Genomic DNA, 27941 nt, shown 5'->3' with positions numbered 1-27941 from the left:
AAAAAAAAAAAAAAAAAAAAGAGGCCGGCTCAAATGCATAGAGAGGCCCGTTTACATCCCGCCATTGTGTTTTGTTTATTCAAATCATGACATAAAGCGCAGAGCTTGGAATTAAGGAGACTCATAAATACGGCGTTTATGGTGCGTGAGAGGCATGCCAAGAAGGCCCAGAATTTATACTTGTGAGTCATTATCCTCCAAAGCTCACAGCTGCAGTGTCAAATAGAGGCAAGACGTGCTTTGGAAAAGTGGTTGGGTTTCTGAACTAACGGGCCGCTTCACGTTGTCTGACTGCAGGATCATCAGGGGAGTCCTGATGCATCAATCTTTGTTGTTTAAACCAAAGAGGCTGAGCTGCGCCTCAACCAATGTTTTATAGGAAAACCCAATGGAGTCAGAGGCCACAAGGGCCAGTAGTTTCTAAGGACATTAACATTCCTGAATAAATAACCCCAGGGAATGTTATTGTGGAGACGTTAAACAGGATTTTCCTCCCAAGAGCTCAGGAGAAAAGCCAGGCATCACTTCGGCATCTCTGTTTGCCTGGAGGAAGGAGGAGTCGGAGAAGCCTGTGCCAAACGGGGAATTTTTTAAAGCTTTCCTGCGAAGAAAACGCCCAAATTTCTGGATGCAAGTCGCAACACAGACCGATGCTTTTCTCCCTTTTTCACTGGTTTTCCCACAACAGTTTAAAAGTTATAGGAAACTGTCATTTTTTTTTGCCTCAGATGTAGAAGCGGAAAATCAATACTTTATTTTTACAGCAGTTTGTATAACTTCACATAGCAGCAAAAAATGAAGAATTTATCCTTTTGTTTAGATCTTTTGGCTGTTAAATGCCTAAACAGGGCTATCCAAATGCTTTTCTAAAGAGGTTCAAATATATTCAGCTGCTTTTCAAGCAATTATATTTAATTATAAAGTTTTTTTTTAAATAAAAATGTATTCCACACAGGTTCACATAATGTTTACCAACAAGTCTTGCCAAAAATTACCTGCTATCCATATTTAAAGAGCATGTTAGATGAAAGAAGTTGAGTGAAAAAAATTGATGCCTTCAAATTTTAATTAATTTTACATTTTTTTATTGTTTCTGTCCAGTAACCTATAGGTGACATCAGAGGTGATTCTCTCCTGGATTCTAATTACACCGAAATCCAACTATAAAAACGAGGTGGTGACCTCACCCGGCTACATTTAGGACAGCCAACTCCCAAAAAACAGCTGTAAAAAGAACCAGAACCAAGTCCAGACCTCCTGTTTTACAGAATTTGAAGCCAACCAGGAATGTAGTTTGGAAAATATTTTTTGATGTTTTCCATTTGACAACTGTAATGTGGGTGAGTTTTATTTCAAATGAACTGTTTTTGACAGCTCATTTCATTGATGTATGAATACAGGTGTTTCCTTTTTTTGTGTGATTGACAGGCAGGTGGACTCAGAAAGACTTTTGCTATGACCCGTCCCGCCCAGGTGCCCAATTTTGGATTGGATATGGCGGCATCATTTGTTTTCATTTTTGTCATTCAGAAATCCCTGGGTGGTGATTGTTAGTCTTAAAATAAGGCTGATCTAACAGATTAATACAAAAAAAAAAAAAATCAACTGAATAAACCTGAGGAAGCTTGTTGATGTAAATAGAGAGAAGTTGTCTCACATTAAATTAAATTTAAATCACAATAGTCTTTGGTTGTGTAACAGTCAGGGGTTACCTGATTTTTTGTGCACAGAGGATGAGGGACATATAGTTTTAAAACACTAAAATAAAACTGAAACACAGGGAGCCCTGGACAAGACAAAGACATAAATTGTTCCCTCAAATTAGCATTTTGTTAGCACAAATTGCTATAATACGGCCACAAATTAGCATCTTATTGGCAGAAATTGCTAACTTGTCGATACAAGAATGCTAAAAAAGATGCTAACTCAAAATGCTAATAAGCTGGTACCACAAAATAGAAATTTTTGCTAACAATATGCTTGCTTGTGTGCACAATATTATGGAGCCCTGGACATGACAAGAACATTTTAAAAATGTTCTTTCAAAGTAGCCTTTTTGCTATTTTGCACGCCCAAATTGACATTTTGTTATCACAATTGATATATTGTGGCTACAAATAAGCATATTATTAGCATTGTGGTTGCACAAAATCCTTACATGTGGATGCAAAATACTAAGAAGATCCTAATTTGTGGCCACAAAATGACAATTTTTGCTAACTAAATATTTTTTGTGCGCAGAAAATGTTGATGTCTGTGCGCAAAATTACGGGGCTCTGGACATGACATAAGAAAAATGATGAATTGTTCCTTGAAATTAGGATTTTTACTTTAGTGCGCTCAAATTAACATTTTGTTAGCACAAATTGTGGCCAAACCTTAGCATATAATTAGCACTGTGTGTGCACAAATTGCTTACTTTTGGGCACAAAATGCTAATAAGATGCTAATTTGGGGCCACAAAATAGCAATTTGTGCTAACTATATATTATTTTGTGCACGGAAAATGCTGACGTGTCTGGGCAAAATTACAGGGCTCTGTAAAACAATGGTCCTTCAAATTAGCTTTTTAAATTTTTTTTTTACTATTTTTTGCATACAAATTAACGTTTTGGTAGCACAAGTGGCCACAAATTATCATCCTATGATCATTTTGTTCGCACAAATTTCTTACTTGTGGGCACAAAGTTCTCCAGGGGAAGCGGTGAGCTACAGACACAGCCGCACACAGTAACCATTTGGTGGTTTGACCCCCCAATCCAACAAAATGCTAATAAGATGCTAATTTGTGACCACAAATGAATTAGCAGTTTGAGTCCACAAAGTGCTAACATGTGGGCACAAAATGCTAATAAGATGCTAATTAGTGGCTACAAAACAGCAATTTGTGTGAATAAAATGCTGACTTGTGTGCTCAAGATTATGGAGCCCTGAAAAATATTGAGCTTCATGAAACAACGGAATCTAGTGTGTCAGCGTAACATATGAACAATTATTCAGGAGACCATAGTGAACATGCTAGCACATCAAGTAATGTCTTTAAACCATTTCAAGTCACTAAATTTGCTGAATTCTTCATCTGCATCACTTTTGAACAATTGTGTGACTGAACTAAGAACTAAGGACCAAACCAACATGAACAATCATGAATAATCCTAACAGAAAGAACAAAACTAAAGTAAATGAGATATCATATTTATGTTACATGATTTTTTTGTAATAATTAAGGCAAACTTTTTTATTATTTTTTTTTTACAAACAACATTTAGCCTTGCTTAATATGATGAAAAACACTATGTTGAACACCTGCTATCTGCTGAAGGTCATCACATGAGGAGTTTAAGTGGGGCCTGCATGCACATATAGTGATGAGTAGCCTTGTTGGTCGAATAATGACTGTAAGTGTGGTCCTCTCAGATGCTGAGCTGTATGTGGTAGATGAAGATGAAGATGAAGAGTCGCTACGGTGCCATTGCATGGCTGCCAGAGCCAGGTGAGCATATGGTGATCATCATTACTTCATAGCCGTGTTTGATGAAGTCAATGTTTCTGTTTAGTCAGCAGTATATTTGTCAGGGCTCTTTTCCCCCCATGGGGCTCCTTAAGACACACATGGAACCAATTTGTTCGGATACCATCGGAGAGAAAAAATATGAGGGAAAAATAAGCTCGGGGAGTTTAGACATTGGAAATGGTTGGGGAGGGATTGGCTTTCAGGGGAATCGGGATTTATAGGTTTTGAGAGTGGCATGCAACTGCTGTAGAGTTCCTATGAAAGTTGTTCCTTTAAATTAAAAAAAAAAAAAAAATTGGGCGGAAATCCCACAAAAACCTTTAGTTCCAATCATTACATCATCTCTTAGTTTGCTCAAGTTGAGACCCCACTGCAGCTAATAGGACTCAAGAAAGTGCCATTTTTTTTTATTTCATAACAATAATCAATTTCAGTCACTGTCTGTTGTGTAACGGTTACACATGAAGTAACGCCCTTTTGCACAAATTTCCCATAATTTCAGTTTCAAGTAAAAGAGGGACAGGGAGGGGGCAGAAGTCTTTGGAAAACAGCAGAGTGGACATCCACTACAAATAAAAAAGTCCAAATACATATTTCAAAGTGTTATTATTGTTATTATTATTAATATTAAAACACAGAAGTTCAAATGTGATCTGCTAATGTTCCGTTTAACTATTTAAACAATTAAAGGAGTAATCTTTTATATAAACTAATAGGAAAATGGGCCCAAAGCAGAGCCCTGTGGTACACAGCAGGTTGAAAGTATGAGGACTTTAAAAACTTTTACTACAGTTAGCAAAAATGTAAGTTTCTACAAAAAAGATGAATCAAGTTGTTTTTTCCACAGGGATTAAACAGAAATTACCTTGACTGTAGCTTGATGGGGCGGGAGAACAATCCTTAAGGCTAAACAACTCTTGCAGCACAAAGAATCCCAAATTAGGCATCAAATGTACCAATTTTCTGCCTTTCTTCATCTCTGACATAAGATTCACTCCCTTTAGTGATTCTTTCTATCACTGTGGGTCAAGCTGACTTCTAGGGCAGCTTTTCCAGGCACTGTTGGAAGAAGGAAAGGTGTTGCTTAATGCCAAACAAAATTATTTAAATTTAAAGTTAATTTTTTAATAATACAAAAAGCTAAACACGATATACAAGAAAAATGAATGTAACCTGCATGTATGTGTATTTAGAATGTGTATTTAGAAACAAAGGGTTGCTTAAATTTATGAAGGTTTTCAGGAAACATATTTTTTTCATAACCTCAAGTCAAAATACAGGTTTTTTTTCAGCAAACAAAATCCTGAAAAATATAAAGAAGTATTGGTAGCAGCATAGTGCTTTCTTTGTCTGTAGAAAAGACAGATCTTGTATGAGGCCCCTTTGTCCAGAAAGAGTCAACTTTCTGTCCAAACTGGGGATGTGCGTGTTTACTAAACTGTAGTTTGGCAGTGAAATCCTGCCTCCATGTCAGAAGCTTGGCCTCAATGATGCTTACATTCTCCAGACAGAAGGGAGGATGAACGGGAACCGGACGCACGATGACGGAACCACTTCCACCTCCAGGACAGAGACAGAAAGCACTCGTGGGTCACTGGAGTCAAAAGTTTGACAGTCCAGGAGCAAATGTCTGGAGGGTTTTAGTAATCATATACATATAAATATATACTTAGAGAAATTATGCATTCATGTTGTGTTGAAGTGATCAGAAAAATGATTTTCCAACTCGATAAAAAATCAACCGTACATGAATGCAAAGTATCTTTCTGCACCTAAACAAAGTTTAAGACTTCCAACTCCCACTCCCCCCTTTTTTTAGGATGGAGGAGCTGTAATGAAGACTTTTATGAACTGGGGCATTTTCAGAGGGTGTGCCATGCCTCCTCGCTACATCCCCTCCATCTGGTGGAGTTTGGGTGATGACCTCATCCGCTATCGCCAATTGTGTCATGCGGCGTCAGAGTCTGACAAGTGAACTGTAGGAGGAAGAAAAGCAACACTGATGATGAATGGAGTCAAGTTATGTTTTGTCTTACACCATCAACAAAGAAAAAAGAACTGACATTACCTATATTCAGTTTAGCTAATGATGAAGACAACAAGTTGGCATTGGAAGTGTGTAAATCTTTTTGTTTTTTTCTAACTACAACACTATGGTAGAGTTCACCAAAAGCCTTTGAAACTCTAGCAGGGTAATTGCTTCACAAATAACAGGAAACAAACATCGTTTATTCTTTTTTTCCCAAGAACCAGATGAGAGAGTTTCCAGTATGTGAGTGTTTGAAGTTGGTGAATGAAAAGCGCCACTTTAAATTAACATCTGACAGTATTTTCTAGTGAAAAATCAGATTAAACAAACGTTTTTTTCCAACCCAAAACCATCAACTTGTGTACTTGAATAAAAAAAATATATATCTATTTTTGGAGGCTATATATGGTCAGGAGGAATGAACTGGATGTATGTTGAGGTTTTGGGAAAACAATCATAGGAAGTTTGTGTTAAGTTATAGTTAAGGCTTCAGAGCCTTAAATTAGGGATTACAATTTTTTTTTAATTTAGCCAACCTATTTTAAATTTGATAGCCTGACATCAAGCAAGATGTAAAATTGTGCACTGAATGCTAATTTGTGTCAACAAAATACTAATTTGTGACCACAAAATGCCTAATAATCGCACTAAAATACTAATTTGTGTGCAGAAAATGCTAATTTGCACCAACAACAAACAAATTTGTACTCACAACAAGATAATTTGTGCCCACAACATGATCATTTTTGCCCACAACATGATCACTTTTGCCCACAACATGCTAATCTGTGCACCCAAAAAGCATTTTTTTGCGCACAAAATGCTATTAAAAAGCCATTTTACAGTGTGTTCCATATTTTAATGCAAATTTTATGTAAGTTTCAAAATGATACAACTCTTTGTTTTTAATTAAAAAAATAAAATCATGTCTCTCAGACACCTGTGATAAATAGTTTACCAGGTGAGTTCAGCTAAAGGAAAAAACTGCTGAGAAAGATGTTTCACATTATCAAGCAGACCAACGAAAAAAAGATCTCTCTGCTGCTGAAAAGCAGAAATAGTTTAATGCTTTAGACGATGATGAAAACATTAGATATTTCACAAAAGCTGAAGTGTGATCATTGAGAGATTTGAGGCTGATTCGGAGCACAAACACAGATGAACACAAAAATAAGGAAGGTTTCTGCCAGACAATTAAGAGAGCAGCTGCTAAAATCCCATGACAGCATCAAGCACATATTTGAAAATGCTGGTGTCTCTGGAATCCCACCAACATCAAGATGTGGGATCCTCCAGAGGCTTGCAGTTGTATGTAAACCTTATATCCAGCCCTATCTAATTACATGGAACAGTACATTTGAAGGTTTTTGTTTTTGAAAGAAATATTGTTATTAGGGATGGGTTGATACAATCAATCTGAATCGATCTAAGCACAATAGATCAATAACCAGTTCATAAAAGTAGAGATCTATCTAACGCATAATGCTAACGTCTGCTGGCTTGATGCTAACGTATATGACATTTCCCATAGAACAGCTAATGCTAAAACTCTGTCAACCTAAAGATACATTACTGACTAAATTAACATCTTTATATACTCGCAGGCATGAATTTTCCAAACTCTTTTAAGAAAATATTTTTAAATAATAATAATCTTTATTTGTATAGCACCTTTAGAGATAAATCACAGTAAAACACAGAGTAAAACATAAAGCGAAACACAGAATATAAAAACAGAGTTAAGAAGACGCAATTTTAAAAAGATGCGATTTAACTGATTTTTAAAAGAAAAAACTAAGTCAACAGATCTGAGGCTGAGAGGCAGGGAGTTCCAGAGAGATGGAGCCACAAAGGCTCTGTCACCTTTTGTTTTTAACCGAGTTCTTTGAACAACCAGCAGGCCCTGGTCACATGATCTGAGGGACCTGCTGGGAGTGTACGTCTGCACGAGGTCCTTTATGTAGGCCAGTGATTGTTTATTAAAAGTTAAGTTCTGTAAGTTAAAACCAGGATTTTAAACTCCACTCTGAAGCAAATGGGGATCAAACTCAGTTTTCTTCTTCTTCTCTAATAAGGTGTAATGCTATAGCGCAATCGCCACCTACTGGCCAAACTGAAACACCTTGTAGGAGAGACAGAACAATTGTTAGAGCTTCTCCATATGAAAAAACATTTTATACTGTATGCTATTAACAATCTCATTATTTCCCTAGTAAATTTTACATTATGTGAACTGTATCAGATTAATATAAACATTTCAAAACATAAATATAGATTATCAATATATTTAAAAAAAAATGTGTCTAAATGTGTAAACCATGTAAATTCAAAATTAAACTAAATCAAATTGAATTGAGAAGATCAAAACAATTGAAAAAAAAAAAACAAAATTGTATTAAGTCAGGCTCCAGTGAATCAAACTGAATTGATTCTTTAAATTATTGCCGATACCTGTTATCTTTAGGTTTGTTCAACAACATTGAACATATACTCAAAAAGTTAGTGAGTTGAAAATTATGCTGACTGTCATTTGCATTGAGTATTTCCAAAAAGAATTAAAATTTCATAATAATTTTTTGAACATTCTGTAAAATAGTACTAATTCATGGGCAGAAATTGTTAATTTAAGATTGCAATAATTAGTACTCAGATTAAACTTTAAATCAGATATAGTGTTTTCTTGAGTGTTGAAGAATGGTCAGATCCCCCCCCCCAAAAAACCTCCATAAAAATACATTAATGCTGGAGGCGAACTGGACTGCTGAAAGAAATCTTAAACATCTCCAGCAGACAGCCGTACTCTGCAGGGTGTAGCCTTGTGCCCAATTAGGACATTGGCAACAGTTATTAGGCTGTAGCCATAACACAGCGCTGCTGGGATACTTAATGTTGTCATATAAATAAATAAAAACAGCATATATATTTTTTTTTATCCGACTGAACTAAGCAGCTTTAATCTCCTTCTGGGCATTGTGCCCGTTCCGCAGCACAAATCAATCAGCTTAGAGCTCATGTGAGCGGCGGGACATAACCTGTGAATGGCTGAAGGTAAAACTGGGCAGCTGGGGCTAATTACGCAGCTTCTAAGCATTTTCACATGTCAACCTACTTTTTTTTTTGCAACTCCTGCATAGTTTCGGCGTGGACTCTATATTATTCCAGAGGGCCACGGGGAGAGGGGTTAAAACCTGGAATGTACACTATTTCCCCACAGGAAGCCGGGTATGGAAGCGCAACGCCCAAATCTCTCCATCACACGCACAGCTCATTTTGTCTGCCGCCAAGGGCAAAAAAAAGGAAACCGACACATTTAGTGTGTTTCATCTTTTATTAAATACTTTTCTTTCTTTGATACATCTCAAGGTAATTGTACAAAAAGTTCACATTATAAAAATAATAGAAAATTAGTTGTTTTTTTTGTTATAAAAAAACACACCAAAGCAGTCTGCGATCAGACTGTCGTTAAAAAAAAGTGAATATTTAGGTACAAAATCTGCCTCTTGGAGTTTTGCTTTTACACAGGTCTAAAACACAGTTCATAGTGGGTGATTCTGGTAAAAAAAAAAAACAAAAAAAAAGCACACACAAACACGATAAAACAATTTAAAACACACTGTGAGTGTTTGATCTATATAGAAAAATATTGGGGAAAAAACTCTTAGGTAGTGGTTTATACGGCCTGTACACAATTAAATGGAAAATAGCATATTTTGTTTATTTGCACATACCACCTACCAGAAAACGAGAAGATTTTTTTTGTTTTATCAAAATTCAAATTATTCCAGTATTTGATCATGAAAAGTACAGTTTGTGTGAGGTTTTTGTTTCCAGAAGAAGCAGGTGCGTCTTCTCAAAGGGGCACGCTGGCGAGCAATAAAACACTCTAACATATAGTCGTGACATTATAACACACATGAAATACCACACACACACACACACGCGCCTGCTTCACGTAACAGTTGTTTCATTAAATGGCTCAGCGGGGGCTCATCCTTCCCAGCAGAACGAGGCCCACTTCCAGAACACACGCCTTTCTCTGGAACTTCTATGTGCCACCTTTGAAGTGAACACCAAATAGTGTTAAAAAAAAAAGTTTCAACAGATTGTTCAAGTGTTGCAATACTGAGATGGACTAACATCGTGCTGCAAAAACTCGTTGGAAAATGACCAAACTAAAACAACATCCTTCCTGAAAGCGAGGAATTTGTTTGCTGCGTCGTGATTTGTCGGCGTGAGTCTGAAATAAGTCGCTTCTCGCGGCTTCTCTCACTTTCACAATTCCCTGACAGCCTTCGTCAACAGGAGTGATATTTGGACGCGTTAAAAATGTTTTAAAAAGGACGGATGAATCTCCTGTCAACATTCAAAAAGTCTGGTGAGGGCATTCAGAGAGCATGCCTGCTTCAGTGTTTCTGTGGAGATGCTCCTCATCCTCTGTCAAGATTCCTTCGCCCTTTCCGTGTTCGTCCGGTAAAGTCTGAGTGGCGGTGATTGAATAAAAAGAAAAAAGGGGGGGGCTTAGGCTGGCAGCCTCCTCTATGCCATGATGAGAGGATTGCTGCGCTCTCTTAAGTCGGCCGCAGGAACCAGCTCTTTCTTCACCGGCGTTCCGGACAGATTGGAGTGTCTTCCTTTGGGCTTGAACAAATCCGACACGAAGAAAACCTGCAGGGAGAAAAGACGGGATGAAGGCTTTTTGAACTCTGAACATTCAAAAGCAAACATTCTAAACCGAACCATAGATGACTAGTTGGGAGAGAGAATTTGTTGTCTGAATGAGCAGTCTTGAACGCCCTTTTAGCATACAGTGTTCACACTGGACAGTCACTACACAATACTAGTACATGTAGAATTTGACAGTGTTGTAAATCTCTCAAATCTCGCTCCAGGCTTTTTCTCTCACAGCTCTATTCTGATACATGAAAGAATTGGTGTCATATGAATACATCTGGGCACAAACCGCAAGTATTAATTTCTCCTTCATGATCAATTTGCAAATGGTTGGTACTTATAATTTTTTAAAGGGTTGGTACTCTTACAACGCTAAAGTTGAACTGGTTTAATTGTTGACGTTGGTTAAAAATCAGGACTTTGTTTTACGTAGAGTTTAAAAACTGACTCAAAAACTTGCGTAGCGAAGTGTGAAAGTGAAATTTTGAAGCCTAAAGTGCACATTTGCGTAGACTTTTCATTGGAAGTGGTCGCCTGAATGCCCCCAAGCACAGTGCCAACTTAGCATTAAGGCACATGTGTCAAACTCCTCGAGGGCTGCATTCCATGTTTTCCAACATCCTCTGCTCTGGCATGTTCTAATTGGCTAGACACACCTGAGCCAGGTAATCAGTCATGCGTAGGGCTTGGATATCTGTAAATCATGCAGACACAGTGGCCCTCGAGGCCTGAGTTTGACACCCCTGCATTTAGGTGGGGCAAACCCGCTGCCCCACTTTCTTGCAGTCAGTCTGTATTTCAATGGCAGTCATTTGTGGGCTTTTCTTTGCACCCTGTCCAATTTTCCAGGCTGCTGACACACAAACCTACACAACTGTGGCTGGGTATCCAAATAACTATTTCTTTATCAGGCTTTAGACACTAATAACTGGGCTTTTTTATCTCCCTTAAATTCACTTGATCTTATTGTCAAAAGATGAGCTGAAATGTGAGTAAAAAATGTTATGAAACTCAGTGACTGCTTCATAGAGGCACAGATTACTGGTACATTTTTCTCTGGTAAAGACTTTCAGGAATAAATATTCATGATGAAAATGAAACATGTAATGCACATACTATAAATTAGTTCTTGGCAAAAAAAAAAGGTTAAAATCTTGTTTATTCCCACAATAAATATTCACTATTGAGCTGAGTTTGAGCTAAAGATAAACGGTTCAGTTCTTGTAAAATAAAAACACGACAGTTTCTTCCACCACAATAGAGGCTTTGGTTACTAAGACATGCTGCCAAATGTCTTGTTTTTTTTTTAAACAGAAAGTCTCCCAATCCTTTGAGCCTGGGAGTTAATTACAGGTGCTGTGGATACGATAACATGGCTAATGTGAAGCGTGTCACAAACTAGTTCTAGAATTACTGTGAACGCAGTTAATAAAGTCTGACTGACTGATAAGTCTCTCTCTGACTCTTCTGTCTGTCTTAATGCGCCTCATAGTTCAGTGTGCCTAATATAAGTTCAACAATAGATCATTCAGTGACAGCATGTTGTATAATGTGGTGCACCCTATAGTACAGAATATATGGTACACTTGTTTGATTTTAATGATACTTACAACGCAGTATGCCACTAGTGCTCCCTGTATAAACCCAGCCAGCACATCGGTGGGGTGGTGCTTGTGATCGGAGACCCGAGACAGGCCGGTGTAGAAGGACATCATGATGAGCGTGAACTGGGTCAGTGGGCGCAGCAGGCGAGCGCCGTGCCAGGTGAACCGAGACTGCAGATAAAACTGCAAAGCAAGAGTTTTTCTGAGTGCTCAGCGGGGGAGATACAGGATAAATGAAAGGTTTGGAACACTCACCACGAGGTACAGCATGGTGTACATGGAGAACGATGCGTGTCCAGAGAAGAACGACTTCCTGAGGACAGCAGGCACAAGTCAGCACAGTCTAACCACATCAAGCAACACAATCTCACTCCCAACTCGTCACATGCTGATGTTTGGATAATGGCCCCTCTGTTGGGTGTCCCCAACTCGAGGTTTTTTTATGCTGGCTGTTCTCATTAAATCACAAGTCCCCAATTTCAAGCCTGCAAACTAAAACTGGTCCAGTACCAGAATGTGGAGCGCATTGGTACCCTGACCCAGTACCGGTATCCTAACCCTACCCCAGTGACTGTCTAAGTGGAGGGATAATCTTTTATTTAGTCTATTTAGTTTTTAGCCATTGTGTATATTTTATGACTAAGTTTCTGCATTTGTAAAAACTACTGGCATGAAGCCCAATGAGGCAAATTTCCTTTGTGATATCGGGCTATATAAATATAATTAAATTGGTACCGGTTTGGGTCCGGTACTGGACTGGTACCAATGGTACCATATCCAGTACCGGCGCACCGGTTCCCTGACCCAGTACTGGTATCCTAACCATAACGCAGTGCCAGTATCCTAACCCAGTACCGGTATCTAACCTGGTACCGGTTTACATTTAGACCCAATTTACGCCCAGTACCGTGTATGGTACAAATTCAGATCCAGTTCTGGACTGGTATCACGTCCGGTACCAGGAGACAGAACGCAGCGGTACTCCAACCTGGTACCAATTCGCATCCAGGCCTGGTGTGCGCCTGGTACCGCATCTGGTACTGATTTGGGTCCAGTACCACATCTGGTACCAGTTTGGGTCCAGTATTGTGCCCTGTACAGGGTTTGGGTACCGGTACTGGATGCGTCCTAAGGACCAGTCTGCGTCCGGTACCGCGACACGAGGGTTGTGGACCCTTGATTTTACGAACAGCTAGCTCGTCAAAAAACGACAAGTTGGGGTCACCAAAAACATCAAAAGGTGATGTGGAAGGGTCCTTAGCTGAATGTCATGGGGTCTAGAATGTGTTGCATCAAACTGAAGACAAATACCGTAGGAGCTCTGTTTTCATAGTATTTGTGGAAGTTTCATTTACCTGGCCTCTTGTACTTGGCTCTCTGGCCCCTGACACTGATACTCTGTGATGTAGCCCAGAGAGCAGTTGATAGTGGAGAAGTCGGGTTTGCACACATCCAGGAAGTGAGGACGCATGCGGCCCACGGACACCTTGGCGATGTCGGTGAACGACTGGCTGATGGCGCAGCCAAAGATGAACACCCCCACCTGCTTGTAGAGGGCGGAAATGTAGGGGTTTCCAACAAACGACTTGGATCCTTCGTTGAGGAAGTAGATCCTGTAACTCTCTCCGATTATGATCTGACGAGACAGAAATTAAGATTTGGCACGGTGGCATTTATGGCACAAGCTCCTAGACTTCACATAGAACATACAGTAAATCACAAACGGCCTCTCTTGCTTGAAATTAGTAATGGAGGGAGTTTCCGGCACCTTTCTCTATATCTGGGAGAAAACAGTGAGTCATGGAGGGATGTGACTCAACCTGACTGAGAATCTACAGTTTTAAATGTGTGTATAAACAAAGTACTGAACAAAACTGACAAGTAAAAAGGGTCCATTACGATAAGTGAAGAGAGGCTATGACTTGAAACAGCTGGTGAAGCTCAGAAACCCTGTTCCAGCCCCACCACCCGTCACCTCCTGTTGTCTTTCCAGCAGCTCAAAAATGAGACTGGTGGAGAAGTGCAAGATTTAGAGTGGAGGAAAGAGTGATAGAAGGGAAAACAAGGGGAAAAAACGACTGTGTGTGTATGTAAGGGGGAGAAAATGGGGGCTGCTGGTTCTAATCAACAGAAATGCTGAGCTAGGCGACGTGTCTGATTCTGGAGGCCAGCCCTAACAGAGTGCTCGGCGGGGCACGTTTGTAGTTTCTGTGGCCGTCTCGCTGAAAGGGCTCCAATTTCACAAGGCTGTTTTTTGCGTTCCTGACCCAGGTTTTATCGGACATTCTTTCGGAGGGTTCGGGAATAAGTTTCATTTCGGGGAAAAAGCGCTCGCGCAGCGGGAAAGCCCTCCAGAAGATTTAACAAGCTGATAGAGACGGTTGCCTCCACCGGCCAGGCCTTAGGAGCCAGCAACACGCGAGCCAGCTGTTTTTCATGGGAAAGAGGGAGAAAAAAACACATCTGGCTCCCTTTGTGTGGGAGATTTAAGTGTGTGAATGGATGAACGAATCGCAGGGAATGAGGCGGCGACACTAAATACTCGGTGTTGTGGGGGCTGATTTGTGGCTTCTGTCAAGAATCTTTCATTCTAAAAAGTGAAGCCTCAGTGTTCTTGCCCTTCCTGCAATAAAAATCAGCATAAATTTTGTTTTTGTTGCCTTTTTTTGCACTAATGTTGTTTTTTACTAGTCTTAAAAACCCAAACATTGGCATGAACGCTCTTGGGGGGTGAAAAGATGCTTTGCCAGCGGCGACAGTGACATAACTGGCAAACTCTTCTTGTTTGGGGCCCTCGCCACAATTACACCCCCGCCAATTGGGAGTATTAAACTAAACAACCATAATTACATGGATGGGGCTGCAGCTCACCATGAAAACCCTTGTGGTTTTGAGCCTGTGCAGTCATCTGCTCTAATAGGCCAGAGGAAACCAATGCCAGGCGTTCATCTGATGCCTTGTTCATGCGACAGGTAGCGTCACCTAACACTAGGAAGCTAGATTTGTTGCTAAAAAGGTTGGTAAAGAGAGATTTGTATGCTTGTAAAAGTACTTTTTTTTATCTGTAGAAAATAAAAAGTCTGTGAAAGATTGTGTTCTTGTCAAAACAAAAAAGGTTTGTACCTCTATTGACAAATTTATGCATCTGTAAAACAGAAAAAAATGATTCTGTTAAAAAAAAAAAAAAAAAAAAAAAAAAAAGCTTTGTCTGTATGGGATGTCATTTTTTTAGTCGCAATTTTATAATGAAATATATCACTTGACATATCTTTAGGATGTCCTACGATTTCAACTTCTGTGTAGAATCAAAAGAAAATCCTGTTTTTTTCCTGGAATGAATATAATTAAAATTAATTATGAGGTTGTATACTTGAATTTAGTTGGAAGAAGTTTTCAGTTAGTAAACTTTCTACACTACATGTACAAGGTATATAGTAGGCTATAGGCACAATAGGTAAAAACTAAACAGACTATAAAGAACGGTCATCCCTGTCCTTAGAGGGAGGGTCTAAGGACAGGGATGACCGTTCTTTATAGTCTGTTTAGTTTTTACCTATTGTGCATATTTTATGACTCCATCTGTGCATCTGTAAAAACTACAGGCATGAAGCCCAATGAGGCAAATTGAATTTGTGATATTGGGCTATATAAATAAAATTGAATTGAATTATACTATACTTGAGTATACTTAATAAAAATAAACTTCAAGTGTACTACTTTTTCTAAGAGAGGGTGCAGTTAAAAATGGATTTTCAGGGTAAATGTAAATGGCACATCTAGAAGGTACAAGGTCAGATGGGGTTCTTGAGCAAGTGCTTTGGGAGGAAAGTTTAGAGAAAAGCAAAGCACACAGAGAAGACATCTCCATTGTTTTCTCCCAGAAGACTCCAGACAAACGGCCGAAAACTCCACTTACATCTAAACCCCCCAATCAGTCAGCCATCTTAGACCCTTAAGGGGAAGCTGAATGAAGCTTCGTTGACCAGCTCTTATCTTGGAACTTTCTGAAACCAGTAACAGCAGACGCTGATAGCACAGGTATGGCGATTAGTCCCCCCCACCCCCACCCCACAGGCATAATTTCAGATAATCTGAGTTTATCCCCACAGTGCCTGAAGTATCAGATAGAGTGATGTGATGAAGTGCTATAAACCAGGGTCACACTACAAGATTTTGAGCCAGATTATCATATCTAAAGTAAAGTTTGACCAACTTTCCAGATAAAAAGCACAATTGTTTTTTAAAGGTGTTCTTAAAAATGGCAGATTTGTTGCAGAAAGATTGGAAGAAAGTTGGGTTTAAAGTTGCTAAGTCACAGTTTGGAAGCGGTTTCAAGCGGCACAATTGCTAAATTAACAATTGGGGAAATGAATCACCTAGCATGAATGAGATGGAGAAAAATTATCCTACATCAAATGCAGTAGAGTCCAAGAAAACATGTTTTGCTTAGATAGAATTTGGTTCAAACTTTTTTTGGTGGTAGCAGCCTTCAAAAACAGAAGGTGAGGACATAGAGTGAACTCACAAGAAACTACTTAGATACCTTTGTCATGTTAATGACAAAAGCACTGTGTCTGTGCAGGGGTGTCTTGTAAGACAATGGCATCTGATTAAGTCTGGGGACAAACTTTGCAGTGTGACCTTCCCTGCACCAGTCGGTGATGCAGTGTGAACCCACGGCTCCCCAAAGACAAGCTATTAGATTCACACAATCCAACGACCCGGCAAATGCGATATTATCGCATAAGGTGTTTGTTAAACCACCAATTAACTTCAGTGACGATGAGAAATCAAGGTGCTGCTAGAAGATGAGGAGTGAAGATGGCATTAGTGATCAGAGTGAGGTGACTTACAGACAGGATGGTGATTAGAATGCCGGCGCCGCTAAGCACGCCGTCGCTAATGGTGTCTCCGTGTTTGGCCGGGTATCTGATGGATTCATCATCGCAGTAAAACCCTCTACGGTAAGGCTGAACAGCGCTGGTCTCAATGACCAAGAAAGGTAGGCCGGCTAGTGTGAAGAAGCAGCGAGGCGGCACACAGACAAAGAGGGGTGGTGGGGGGTGGGGGCGGGTGAAGGAGAGAAAAATGGAGGTGCTAGGTTAATGACGTGAATAAAAAGGAGTAGTGGCGACAAGCAGGAGGAGACATGAGGACATCCGGAGGTGGCTCAGTTCGTTGTGTGGCTGCTTTCAATGATCACTCCATTTGACTTTTGAATGACTTTTAATTTAATTGATAAAGATGGTTACTTTAACACCAAATGACCAATTTTCCAAAACATGTGATAATATGATAATAACACCACTACATATTTGCCTCCAAATTCAAGCTCTTATCCTGATTAGATCATTGGTTGTGATCAAGCCAGTCACAGCTGAACTGAGTGCGCTCCGCTGCACACTCTCTTGCTCTCTCTTGCTGCACCACAGCAGGACTTACAGAAACCACGGGCACACTGAAGCCCACCGCCGTGAGCACGGTGGTAGACACCACGCTGCTCTTATACGGCAGCCGGATGCTGTTGTCGTTGCAGAAGAATCCTCTTTGGTAAGGTGGGAAGGGGGATTTGTGCAAAAACACGGCGACAACCATCACTGCGTGATTGGACAGACAAGTGAGATAAATGTTTATGGACACATCGAGACAAAGATCAAATAAACCCACTTACAGACTGATTCAGGTTCTACAACTCATAATGACGGTGTTCCAAAAATGAGTCAGGTACGATGCTTGAAGCCTAAAGGGCTAATGAGTTCTCAAGTTGCTGTGAATAGTTAAAGATGTGGCTTGAGTCAACACAGCAATCAAATCTTTGATCTGAGCTTTGAAGTGAATGTTCAAAGTCCCTCCTAATGATGGTTCAGAGGGGGGAGGGGTTCTGAACTATGTTAATGTCTTATGCTACGTTCACACCAGGCTTGGAAACGCACGTTCAAGCTGCCACTTCCAAGAGGGGGAACTGGTTGCAGACAAGATGGCGGCTGAAAATCCTTCGCCAGGAGGAAGTCAAGCACTGGAACACCCCCATCACCCTGTGCCATAGATTTCGGTTGAAATATACTCTAGTTTTTGGTAGAAAAAGACTAATATTATCGGCGACCCTAACTGTTGCCTTTTTTTTACATTTAAGTTTTGAAACTTTAACACCTGAGGTGTCTCTGTCAAAACCTCCAATACTCTTTGACATACCATAACTCGTTACACCAGGGGTGTCAAACTCAATCGCACAAGGGGGCAAAATCCAAAACCCACTTTGGGTCGTGGACAAACACTTATTGAACACACTAAGGTTACAATTTTAAAACTTTAAATAACATCACTTTTTAATAAAACTATGAACAAAAAACAGACAGCATTCAAAATTCTCGCATCGCTAAGCAAGTATCTACGCACGATTTTGGGCTATCTGTATAAAATATGGGCGTCCATTGAACGCACATTGAAAGTTTAACAAGTTGACCAATCAGGTACTCTGATTTGGTAGCGACATATGGGTAGGGCCCTTTACAGTTCACAGAAGTGCCAACCTTTTGAAAATTGATCAAGAAGGAGGAATTAATAATTGTGGTTTGTGCCCAGCTGGAGTTATATTAATTAAAGTCTTTCATTTACAGGAAAAGAGCTATGAAAGAGAAATGCTGGAACAAGATTCACAAAATTTGCACTGCTTCAACGCTTCACATTTCCAACTGTGAGTACATGCACTAGTATCGGGTAGCGGCAGTCCAGTGTGAACGTCATGTTCAAGAATACCAGTTTAGTGCGTTCTTAAACATGTGCCCAAGTCCTAAAAAACAGAAAGGGTGTGGGGCAGATTTGAGAAATTGTAGGCTGTTTGTTTTCCCTTTTTGAAGGTTCTCACTGGAGGGTATATGAGGGTGGACACGGTACCCCGGAGAGGCCTCAAATCTGAGACAGAAATTGGAAAACACTCAGTTGACTTCAAAGTGGCATTTGGCTTTCAAGACCTCCTTTGAATAAATCTGCAATCTGCCCATACAAAGAAAAACAAGCAGAATGATGGTGGCTTTGGCAATGGGGAATGAAGGGGAACAATTTCACAGAACCAAATGTCAGCACAGACATCAGTTGCTGAGCCCCCCACCCCAAACACATACTCTTTGCTGACTTTTTTTTTCTTTGAAGGTCCAGCTGTGTCCAGCTCAAGTTACAGACAGAATTGTGATTCTTTGGGAAATCCAAAAGATTCAGCTGGACATTATTAAATTTTAAACCCTACACCAGTGTGGAGCTACATTCCTCTCCAAAGCTAAACTGTAGGAAAAGAAATATTAGGGTGGGACGTCTGAACAGAGGTCGGATTGTAAAAAAAAAGTACAACTTATAGTGTGTTCGATCTTGAATGTCTGATGGTTTCAGTTTGGTTGCCCGCACTGCTGATATGAAGCAGATGGGAGTGGAAAAAAAAGGCTAGAAAATGCAAAATGTAAAAGAACCCGCCACCCCCGGAGCGTTGACCCCTGCAACCTCCTTTAAACACATTCACAGACAGACCGCAAAACCAGAGTCAAAGACTTCTGCGGAGATCAAAGACAGAAAACAGCGACCTTTCAAGTGACAGAGAGCCGCGCTAACGAAGACCTATGAGGAGTGAATCAATAAAAGAACTTTCTGGAAGAACCTTTTGAGGTAGCAGGTGTGGTGTATGGTGCACCCCACTTTTTACCTAACCCAGAAAACCCAGTCTTTTTGTTTGAATGTGACCTACACATGAGCAATGTGTTGTTATGCAATGAGTTACTGGAATACAAGAACATCTAGTGATGTTCTCAGAAACATCCTGCACTGAGGGTGGAGGAGCTCCTTAGAGTCTCCAGTGTGATGCAGGCGGTGGGAATGTCAGATTGGCTAACATCCTGTCGTCCACCCCCTCCTCTTAAATTAAAAGGTTGAAATATAAAAGAATGTTGGCACCAACTCCAAAAAATACCAGTTATTGCAGTTCCTCAAATGACCACTAGAGGCTGGAGTCATAAGGGAGCAACTTTACATCAATACTAAAGTAAAATTACAGTTGGGTGTCAAAAACCTTTTCAACCCCTTTATTTTCTATTCACAGAAACTTCATAAAAATATACTAAATGAGCTGTCTACCTTGGCAGAAGTAGTCTTTTTTGGTAATTGTATTGGCTCTTCTCTTAGCAGACCTCAAGAGGCCTCTGACTTGACAAAAATGCTGTTTAAAAACCCACTATGTAAGGGTTATTAAAGGGGGTATATCAACATAAACTTTGAGCTTTTAAATTTATTATAATGCTAATTCTTTGCGAAAAACACCCCTCAAAGCGGTATTTTGATCCATTCGCGCATCTCTAAGCATTCCTCTAAAAACCTCCCAATCCAAGAAAACAAGTGGATCCTCACATTGTGATGTCAAAAAGTGTGGAACAGTCTCTTCCAGGAAGATTCTCCATTGCCAGCAACACCCATTGTCTAATACAAAGACAGTTTTTCCACGAAGCTAGCGTTGATCGGCAAAATGTTTTTGTTTTATATGCACAATATGCGTCTTTGCAAAAGTTTAAATGTTGTTGTTTTCGTGGGCCAAATGCAGATTATCTTGTGCTTATTTCTAACGTATAATTTTAACAAAATATATTTTATGGAGAGAAAAATATTTAAAGTTATTTAAGGTTTAATTTGACTTATTCTACAATAATATTCCTGCCTGTTTTAATTCATAGTTACAGTAAAAAGTTATATTTTTAAAGTTTTAAAAATTCAGTTTTACTTTGTTCAATAAATGTTTATTCCGTTTGGCCTGCGACCTAAGGTGTGTTTTGGATTTTGGCCCCGGATTGAGTTTGACACCCCTACAATATATCATCATATTTATGAATATAGTTTACTCTGAAAGACTTATGAATAGCATGATATAGGCCCTTTAAGTTCAAATCTACAGTGTCTGAACATTTTAAGACCAAAAACTTTAGTTAAAATTTCCATCTAAACATTAAAACTGAGAAACAATGAACAGTTTATTTGATTTTAAACTTTTTTGATAATAACAAGGTATGGCATAACCCATAGAGAAGACCAGGGAGCCAGTGGAGTCCCCGTTTTCCAAATATCTCATTGGATAAAGTCTGCTCAGCCAATCAGAAACTGAACGGTTTAGCTCATTGGATGTCACTCCTTCCACAAAAACACCACTTCAGCTTTTTAAGTTTTTTGACAGATGTCTGTCAATCCTTTTCATGCACTTTTACTTTAAAATGGGAAAAACTTTAAGCACAGCTGAACATTCATTTCTCTTCCTGGCTTTCAGCTGGATTTTCGATTTTGTCCTCTGACCCCTTTCATCCGTCTGCCAGTGCAACATCAGCAGTGAGTCAGATGTCTTGGGATTTTCCCCTCCTGCCCTCTTCCGCCTCCTGCTTCCAGCAAGTAAAAAAAAAAAAAATAAATAAATAAAAGGGGTTTGTCTGCTACCCTAAGGGCCAACAACAACACCTGAGGGCAGGTGTGGGTTTGGATTTCTGCTTTATCTTGACATCAAAGGTGACAAAACCCAACAAAAGGGCTTAAAATGAACCTTTTCTTTTGAACTGGATCTTAGCATCAACATCTATTATCATGTATTTATTCTGGCTTCCAATTTCAAATAACCCAAGAACAACTTGGTCAGCACAACAGAGAGCGGCACCTCATTCCGTCTGGTGTGTGAACATCGCTGCTGAACATCGTGGAAACTCAATCGAAAGCCCGAACTTAAACGCTGCAGTCGGCCGCCAAAACACGCGGTGAGACTAGCAAAACAAAAATACACGCTTTTTCCACTGGCAGGGACTCTCTGCTGTCTGCAGCAGGGGTACATGCGTTTATGTCTGAGGCGGCTGTGGGGCGCACACAGATGCAGTTGTTTTTATTCACGGAACCTGTCTGCCCCCGCGTCTGCCAGCTCCACCTTGTGAGGGGGTGAGGGGGGGGGGGGTCCCATTTGGATTAGAGGTTTCTGCTAAAAAACACACCAGGTGCTTTATGGGAAAAAAGTATTAAAAAAAAGTCTCAAAATCCATGACTTTTGAAACTCATTTGCAAGCCTCAATTTCGACCTTTTGTCATAAATAGTTTTCAGTGTTTTAGTTTATGTTCAGTTAGTATAGAAAAAAGGGGTGTTTTCTGAAGAGCTTTTGTGTTGTTACTATTCATCCATAGCTGAAAACTTCAATATGCCCACATCAATAAAGTTTTAGGGGAAAAAAGTTACTTAAGAAAAAGTAACATTGAAACAAAATACTCAAAACTTGGAATTATTGCCGGAAGAAAATGGTAAAAGTGTTTAGATATAATTCATCCAATGCTTAAAATTTGAATTTGACCTTGACCTTACTGACACAGTTATATCATAAATAAGATCTGTGCTTCAAAACTCAAATTTAATGCAGACGAAAGGGGCAAAAAGTGTTTAAACATAATTTGTCCATTGCTTAAAATTTCAATTTGATCACATTAATAAAGTTTTCATAAAAAAAGTTATTAAAAAAAGTAACAGAGTAAACAAGATTTGTGCACCATAACTTTAGTTTATTGAAGGTGAAAGTGGTGAAAGTGTTTAAACCTAATTCCTCCATAGCTTAAAATTTCAATTTGTTCGCATCAATAAAGTTTTGACGGAAAAAAAAATCTTTTTAAGAAAAAGTTACATTGTGAACAAGATCTGTTTTCCGAAACTTGAATTTATTGCAAAGTGCAAGTGTTTCAATGGTTCATAGCTTGAAGTTTCAATTTGACCAAATCAATAAAGTTTTAACAAAAAAAATATTTAGAGAAAGTTTTATCGTAAACAAGATCTGTGTTTGAAACTTGAATTTATCGCAGAAGAAAAGGGTAAAAGTGTTTAAACCTAATTCGCCCATAGCAAAAAAATTCAATTTGATCATATCAATTAAGTTTTAATGAAAAAAACAATGCTATTTAAGAAAAAACGATATAAACAAAATCCTCGGAAACTTGAATTTATTGCAGAAGAAAAGGGTAAAAGTGTTTAAACCTAATTCGTCCATTCAAAAAAATTCAATTTGATCATATCAATTAAGTTTTAATGAAAAAAACAATGCTATTTAAGAAAAAAAACGATATAAACAAAATCCTCGGAAACTTGAATTTATTGCAGAAGAAAAGGGTGAAAGTGTTTAAATATAATGAAAGGAACGTGATATCCACCTGCTGGGGCTTAAATCTGATCCGACTTAACCCCCCCACTCCTCTGGGATTTATAACACCCAATTGGGCTGAAGCTCTGTGCCGTTCTGCTGACAGATGCTATCTTTACTGGCAGGGACGGTCCGCAGGGACAGCGGAGTAACTGGAAACTGCAGTGTGAGAATGGAGGAGCCTTTGATTACGGGCACTGACCCACCATTTCCTCCTTGCGGTCGCTCTCTGTGCGCCACATCTTTAGCCAGAAAAACACTGCTGGTTTGTTGACAAGTTCCTCCGCTGGAAAGCACACAGAACAAATGATGGAGGGGAAGGGGGGCGGCCCGGCCCTCAGCAGAGATAAATACTGGAGGGAAACCTAAATATAGGAAAAGATTTGTTGATTCTCGCTGACTCCGGTGACATTTTTCACAATGGCTGGAGTTCCCACGAGGGCTCAGCCATTCTATTTTAGTTTCGAACACGGCTCATAATCATAACTTTACACTACAGTTCGACAAAGCCGGGAGAAAAGAGCAGCACGAGAGCTCTAAAGTTGGAGCCACCGCAGACGGGCTTTCAACACAGCTCACTTATATAAGATGTCGGCACAAAGAAGAAAAACAACAATTAAAAAAAAAAATCCAGATTACTCCACTTTATCTTAATCGTATTTTACAGTGTAATCTCCCTGTACAGGGCTGTTGAACATCACCAGACATGAAGTGGTGATTCACTCGGTCCTGACCTCTTCACCACTTCCCTTCAATTATGCCACACAGTCAGGCAAGTATGTTATGCCAGATGTCCCATCAGAAGAATTCCTGCTCTTGAGGAATGTAAGCTGGAAAAATATCACTGAACGTCAAAACAGAGGTCCGGATAATACCGGTGTGGGGGGAGATGAGAATTGCTCCTGAAAGTTGATATTTAAAGTCCCACTTTGATCATCTTTTGATCCATTTTTCAGAAGCTACGTTGCCACTAACCGGTATGGTATTTTGAGTGTTTCCATTACAAAACTGAACAATTATTCTGTAACAAACTATTGTTTTTGGGCCCTCTTTGGTTGTAGGTCTATAAAAAAAATGGAATAGGGTAGCATGGTTCTGTGCCGCTCAGTAGAAATGATACTAAAGCATTCCCTTTGATTTTTTTTAATTATTTGTCGTTTTTAGGCTAGATGAAAACACCCTGTGTTGTATTTTGAGCATCGTTTCAGTAGAGAGCCATTAGTTAATCCGAATTTCACCTCCGAGTTGGGGCGGTAACACTGGTGCAGAGTAAGCCTGCCCCACTTCCCATTATCCATTTGTTTACAGGCTCTCCTGCTAGCTTACAGAACCCTCACGACCTAACATCATTGGTACAACAAAAATGGCAATCAACATTGGAGCTATTCAGTCGTACAGTTTTGAGCCAGATTCCAGCTCAGACGAGGAAAACAAAGATGTAAGGTAATTTAATTGTCTGCATCATAAAGAGGCTTATGGCTTGCCGTAGTTGCACCTACGTCACTGCTACAAGCTTTTTCAAACAGCTTTTTTTTCATCAACTAATGATTCACAACATGTTGAATAAAGAAATACTCTGAACAGCAATTTTAAGCTTTAACTTCCTTTATATATCAGGAAAAAATGCATGTTAAAAATGCAATTTCCATTGGAGTGGGACTTTGAGAGCATAAACAGCTGGATGATAGTATCCAGCTGTGCCCTGGTGACTTTTAAAGCTGGGGTTCTATGCTAAAATTATTAAATAACATTTTTTTATTCAAAAGTATAACTGAGAGTTTTTCTTTATTCCCTTGAAAGTACAAAATTATCTCTTTCTTTTTCGTTTCATAGTAGGACTCTCACCTAAAAACAGGCAGAAGAGGTCCACTCCAACCAGCAGCTTCCTCCTGCTGTGGTCCTTGCAGTTGTTGTTGTTCAGGGAGCTCCCGCCGTTCTTCGTCTCGGCTGCCATCGTCTTTTCAAATATCAAACAACGTTGCATTTAAGACGGTTTATGAGAAGCGCGTCAAAGTAAAAGCCCAGAAAACCGTGAGACTACAACTTTAGCACTCGCGAGTTCGCTTGGATCGTACAAAAGTACTCGTTGGTGGATTAAAAACTCATGAAATCGCGTTATAACTAGAATATTATCTCTTTAAAAGCTCAGTGGTCTGAGGTTTCCTTCCACTACTCTGTGACCATCCTTTCTTTCAGCTTCTTAAACTCAGCTACAGCCCTCCACTCAGGCCACGCCCCCAAACCCCTCCCCCTCCAATTAATGCCATATGCCGGCTCCTTCGCTTTGTTCCTGTGGATTTCCAACACTTTACAACCATTTACGGCAATACAAAGAGAGGTAAAATACAATATTTAGCTTAAAAAAAAGAATACTGCTAAGCGAAAAAGCATTACAAAATGAAGGGGAAAAATATATTTATTAAAAAAAACTGTAAAACAAACGCAATAAAAAAAGGTAACACATATTCAACTTTAACGCGAGGCTTTCTACTTTAAGTGGAAGATATTTTAGAAACTAATATCTACACATTTATTCATAAAGTAAGAAAAAAACTTGTACAAATACTGGTTAAACATTTGTGTTCACACAGAAAAAGCATGGAACCAGGAACAGTAAAATTTTCAGTTTTGTATCTCATCTTTATTGAAATGAGTGAAATCTTGACACTACTTAATAAATTGGGGCATTAAAAAAAACATCTTTAATTCCAAAGACCATAAAACAATGTGATTGGATTCAAAATTTGATTTTCTAAGACTAGTATCACTTTGCTGCATGAATCTTATTGGTAAACCTTAAAGACACACTCCACTGTAAATCCTGTTTTTGATGTTTTAACATGTTATTGTACCACTATTTTTATGATGGAGGACAAATAATTTAAGATTTAAACTGAGTTTCTGGTATTTCTTTATTCAAATCGTGTTGGATTTAGAGCAGATGAAAACTCGCGGTTTGAAAAAGTTTGTTTGTGACTCAGCAACTAACATGGGCTGGCCAAAGTCTCCTTGCTCCACTACAATTCTGATGCATCCTCTTGCAGACAAATATATACATTCTAGCCATCATATTCCTTGTCCGAGCTACCACCTGGCTCAAAACAGTACGTCTGCATAGTTCCGATATTGTTCCCATTTTTCTTTTTCGTCACGCTAATGTTAGCTTGTGAGGTGCTAAACTAGAGGTCAAAGTGTAAACATAGGATTCATGTGAAATTAGCTGAGCTAACTTCTACACCAACAGTCCCGCTCACAACACTGAGGTGATATTTTTTCAATAAACTACTGCTGCTCTGCATAAAATAGGTCTTAAAACAATGCAGGCTTTTGGATTTTGGCTTAAAACTGCATCAATATTGAAAGACCACAAGGAACGATTTTACAATAGAAACATATACAGTTAAAGCGGGACTTTAAAGTTTTTTAAAAAGCAATTTAAAATGTAAAAATATATGTAAATGTTTATGAGTATTCAGTAAAATCTGTAAAACAAGCATTTAAAGGATAACTGATACATTTTCTCTGTGCAAAATATGCAAACACTAAAGACTTTAGTGTAAATCACTGTCATATTTATTTGGTCCAACATGAAAACAAACAAAAGAAAAAGTGCAATGTGCAGAATTGAAACTGTGCATTATTTTCAGTGAAATTGAAAGGAAAGAAATGGGGGTAAAGTAAGAAAAGGGTTCTATATTCTTTACAACAGAGTGAAGTAACAGTGGTTGCATAAACATTCAAAACTGCATCCCGTCTCCACAGCAGCATATCAAAAATATCTTTAAATAAATGTCATTACTCTCCGAGGACGTCTCCCTCTGGTGTTTTCGCAGGGACGTTTCCTTCTTCCACTGGTGTTCAGATCAGAAGCTATCAGCGTACAACGGTGGGGGAGGAAGGAGCCCCAGTTCTGTGAAGTCTACCTCTTGTTCGCTGTCACATAAAACACAAAAACGGTCCAAAAAGCAGCTTGAAGTACTGTGCGTCTATGAACACTTCACTAACACACATACACAGAAAAACACATCAAAGACAGCCGAACTTCTGCTGATAAAAGGAAACTGTCAACACTTACGGATATGGAGGCTCTTCCACAGCACATAAGTAGTCTAGATAAAGACAAGCAGATACCAAAGTCACATCATCTTTGAACTGCTGTCTGTAAGATGTGCAGCTCGTCTCAGAGTTACTTCAAGCAGATAAGAACTCCCCTCAAGTCACTTTCCATTGCATAAAAAACATGCTCCAAGCAGTGAAGTGACCCCAAGTGTCCTCCCTTTTAGCCTCAACACTATCAGTGAAGGTGACAGGAGCTGGGACAAGACCGGAGATATGAAAGGAGTCAAAGTTTCCACTTACTTGATGCCTCTGCACTTTAGATATGTGGAGAAAAAAAAAGGCAGAAACCAAAGTTAGCGGTGGAGTGAAGAAGAATGACGTTTCAAATCAGCTGAGGAGATTGGAGATGATTGTACTTTGTGGGTGTTGCTCCTTCGCCATCAGCAAAGTCACCCAGTTCATCTTTGTTGTGCTGAAAGAAGAAGGCCAACTTCTGCAGGGCTTCATGCCGGTTCCTGAAACAGGACACAGGTTACGGTTATGCACCCTCACAGCCTACAGGGGGCAAACAACACCTTGCAATGAATCTTAGGCAAACATACTGAAAAGGTGAGTGCAGGACACAAACTAGAGCTATTGTTGCTATAGAGAAAGAAAATAAAGCTTGAAAGAAACAAACTGCGCAGTTAAAGAGCCTGTTTTGACAATTTATTAAGAATCCCAGCAATTCTTTTTTTTGTTTTGATGTTCTTGTTTTTATCCCCAAAGACCCACTCTTTTATCATGCTCTTACGGCACTTATCTGATGATGGACATTTATTATGAAAATAAAGCTTAAGTTTGTGCTTCTTTTTTTTTTTTTAATACAAACTGTGGTGAATTGG

At 39.3% G+C, this 27941-nt stretch overlaps 2 protein-coding genes across 6 annotated transcripts in view; both read right to left on the bottom strand.

Moving 5' to 3' along the window:
• Nucleotides 1-9314: 9314 nt before the first annotated feature.
• On the bottom strand, nt 9315-25206 carry LOC112147569 (phospholipid phosphatase 3). 2 transcript variants are annotated; one of them, XM_024274076.2, is made up of 6 exons: nt 24844-25206; nt 16672-16829; nt 13174-13454; nt 12074-12131; nt 11825-12001; nt 9315-10208 (listed from the first exon to the last, which is right to left on the bottom strand). In XM_024274076.2, the coding sequence occupies exons 1-6, from the start codon at nt 24980-24982 to the stop codon at nt 10080-10082; spliced, it is 942 nt and encodes a 313-aa protein (XP_024129844.1). In that variant the 5' UTR covers nt 24983-25206; the 3' UTR covers nt 9315-10079. The 2 variants fall into 2 exon arrangements, with proteins under 2 accessions (XP_024129844.1, XP_024129845.1); XM_024274077.2 differs by lacking the exon at nt 16672-16829 and adding an exon at nt 17261-17415 and having other exon boundaries at nt 24844-25204.
• A 1342-nt stretch (nt 25207-26548) lies between these two features.
• Nucleotides 26549-27941, bottom strand: part of si:ch211-188c16.1 (uncharacterized protein LOC562677 homolog) — a 7931-nt gene continuing 6538 nt past the window's right edge. For 3 of the 4 annotated variants that reach the window (XM_024274357.2, XM_024274356.2, XM_024274359.2), the window contains 4 exons: nt 27474-27572; nt 27358-27371; nt 27074-27107; nt 26549-26931 (listed from right to left, as the gene is read on the bottom strand). In XM_024274357.2, coding sequence (XP_024130125.1) covers nt 26862-26931; nt 27074-27107; nt 27358-27371; nt 27474-27572 — 217 coding nt within the window. In that variant the 3' untranslated portion in view covers nt 26549-26861. The remainder of the gene's footprint in view (nt 26932-27073; nt 27108-27357; nt 27372-27473; nt 27573-27941) is intronic. The other variant, XM_024274358.2, reaches the window with a different exon arrangement.

This window comes from Oryzias melastigma, linkage group LG17 (assembly GCF_002922805.2).
Source record: "Oryzias melastigma strain HK-1 linkage group LG17, ASM292280v2, whole genome shotgun sequence".
NCBI lineage: Eukaryota > Metazoa > Chordata > Actinopteri > Beloniformes > Adrianichthyidae > Oryzias > Oryzias melastigma.
Note: the sequence above shows the minus strand (reverse complement) of the source record. Positions and strands in the feature narration are given on the sequence as shown.

Bases quoted from the DNA above. Each gene is read 5' to 3' on its own strand.
- LOC112147569 (XM_024274076.2), bottom strand. From the start codon at position 24,982: ATGCAACGTTGTTTGATATTTGAAAAGACGATGGCAGCCGAGACGAAG. The intron at 12,002-12,073 runs GTGAGTGTTCCA...CTTGCTTTGCAG, and splicing joins ACACCATGCTGTACCTCGTG to TTTTATCTGCAGTCTCGGTT. The intron at 10,209-11,824 runs GTAAGTATCATT...TTCTCCCTGCAG, and splicing joins CACTAGTGGCATACTGCGTT to GTTTTCTTCGTGTCGGATTT.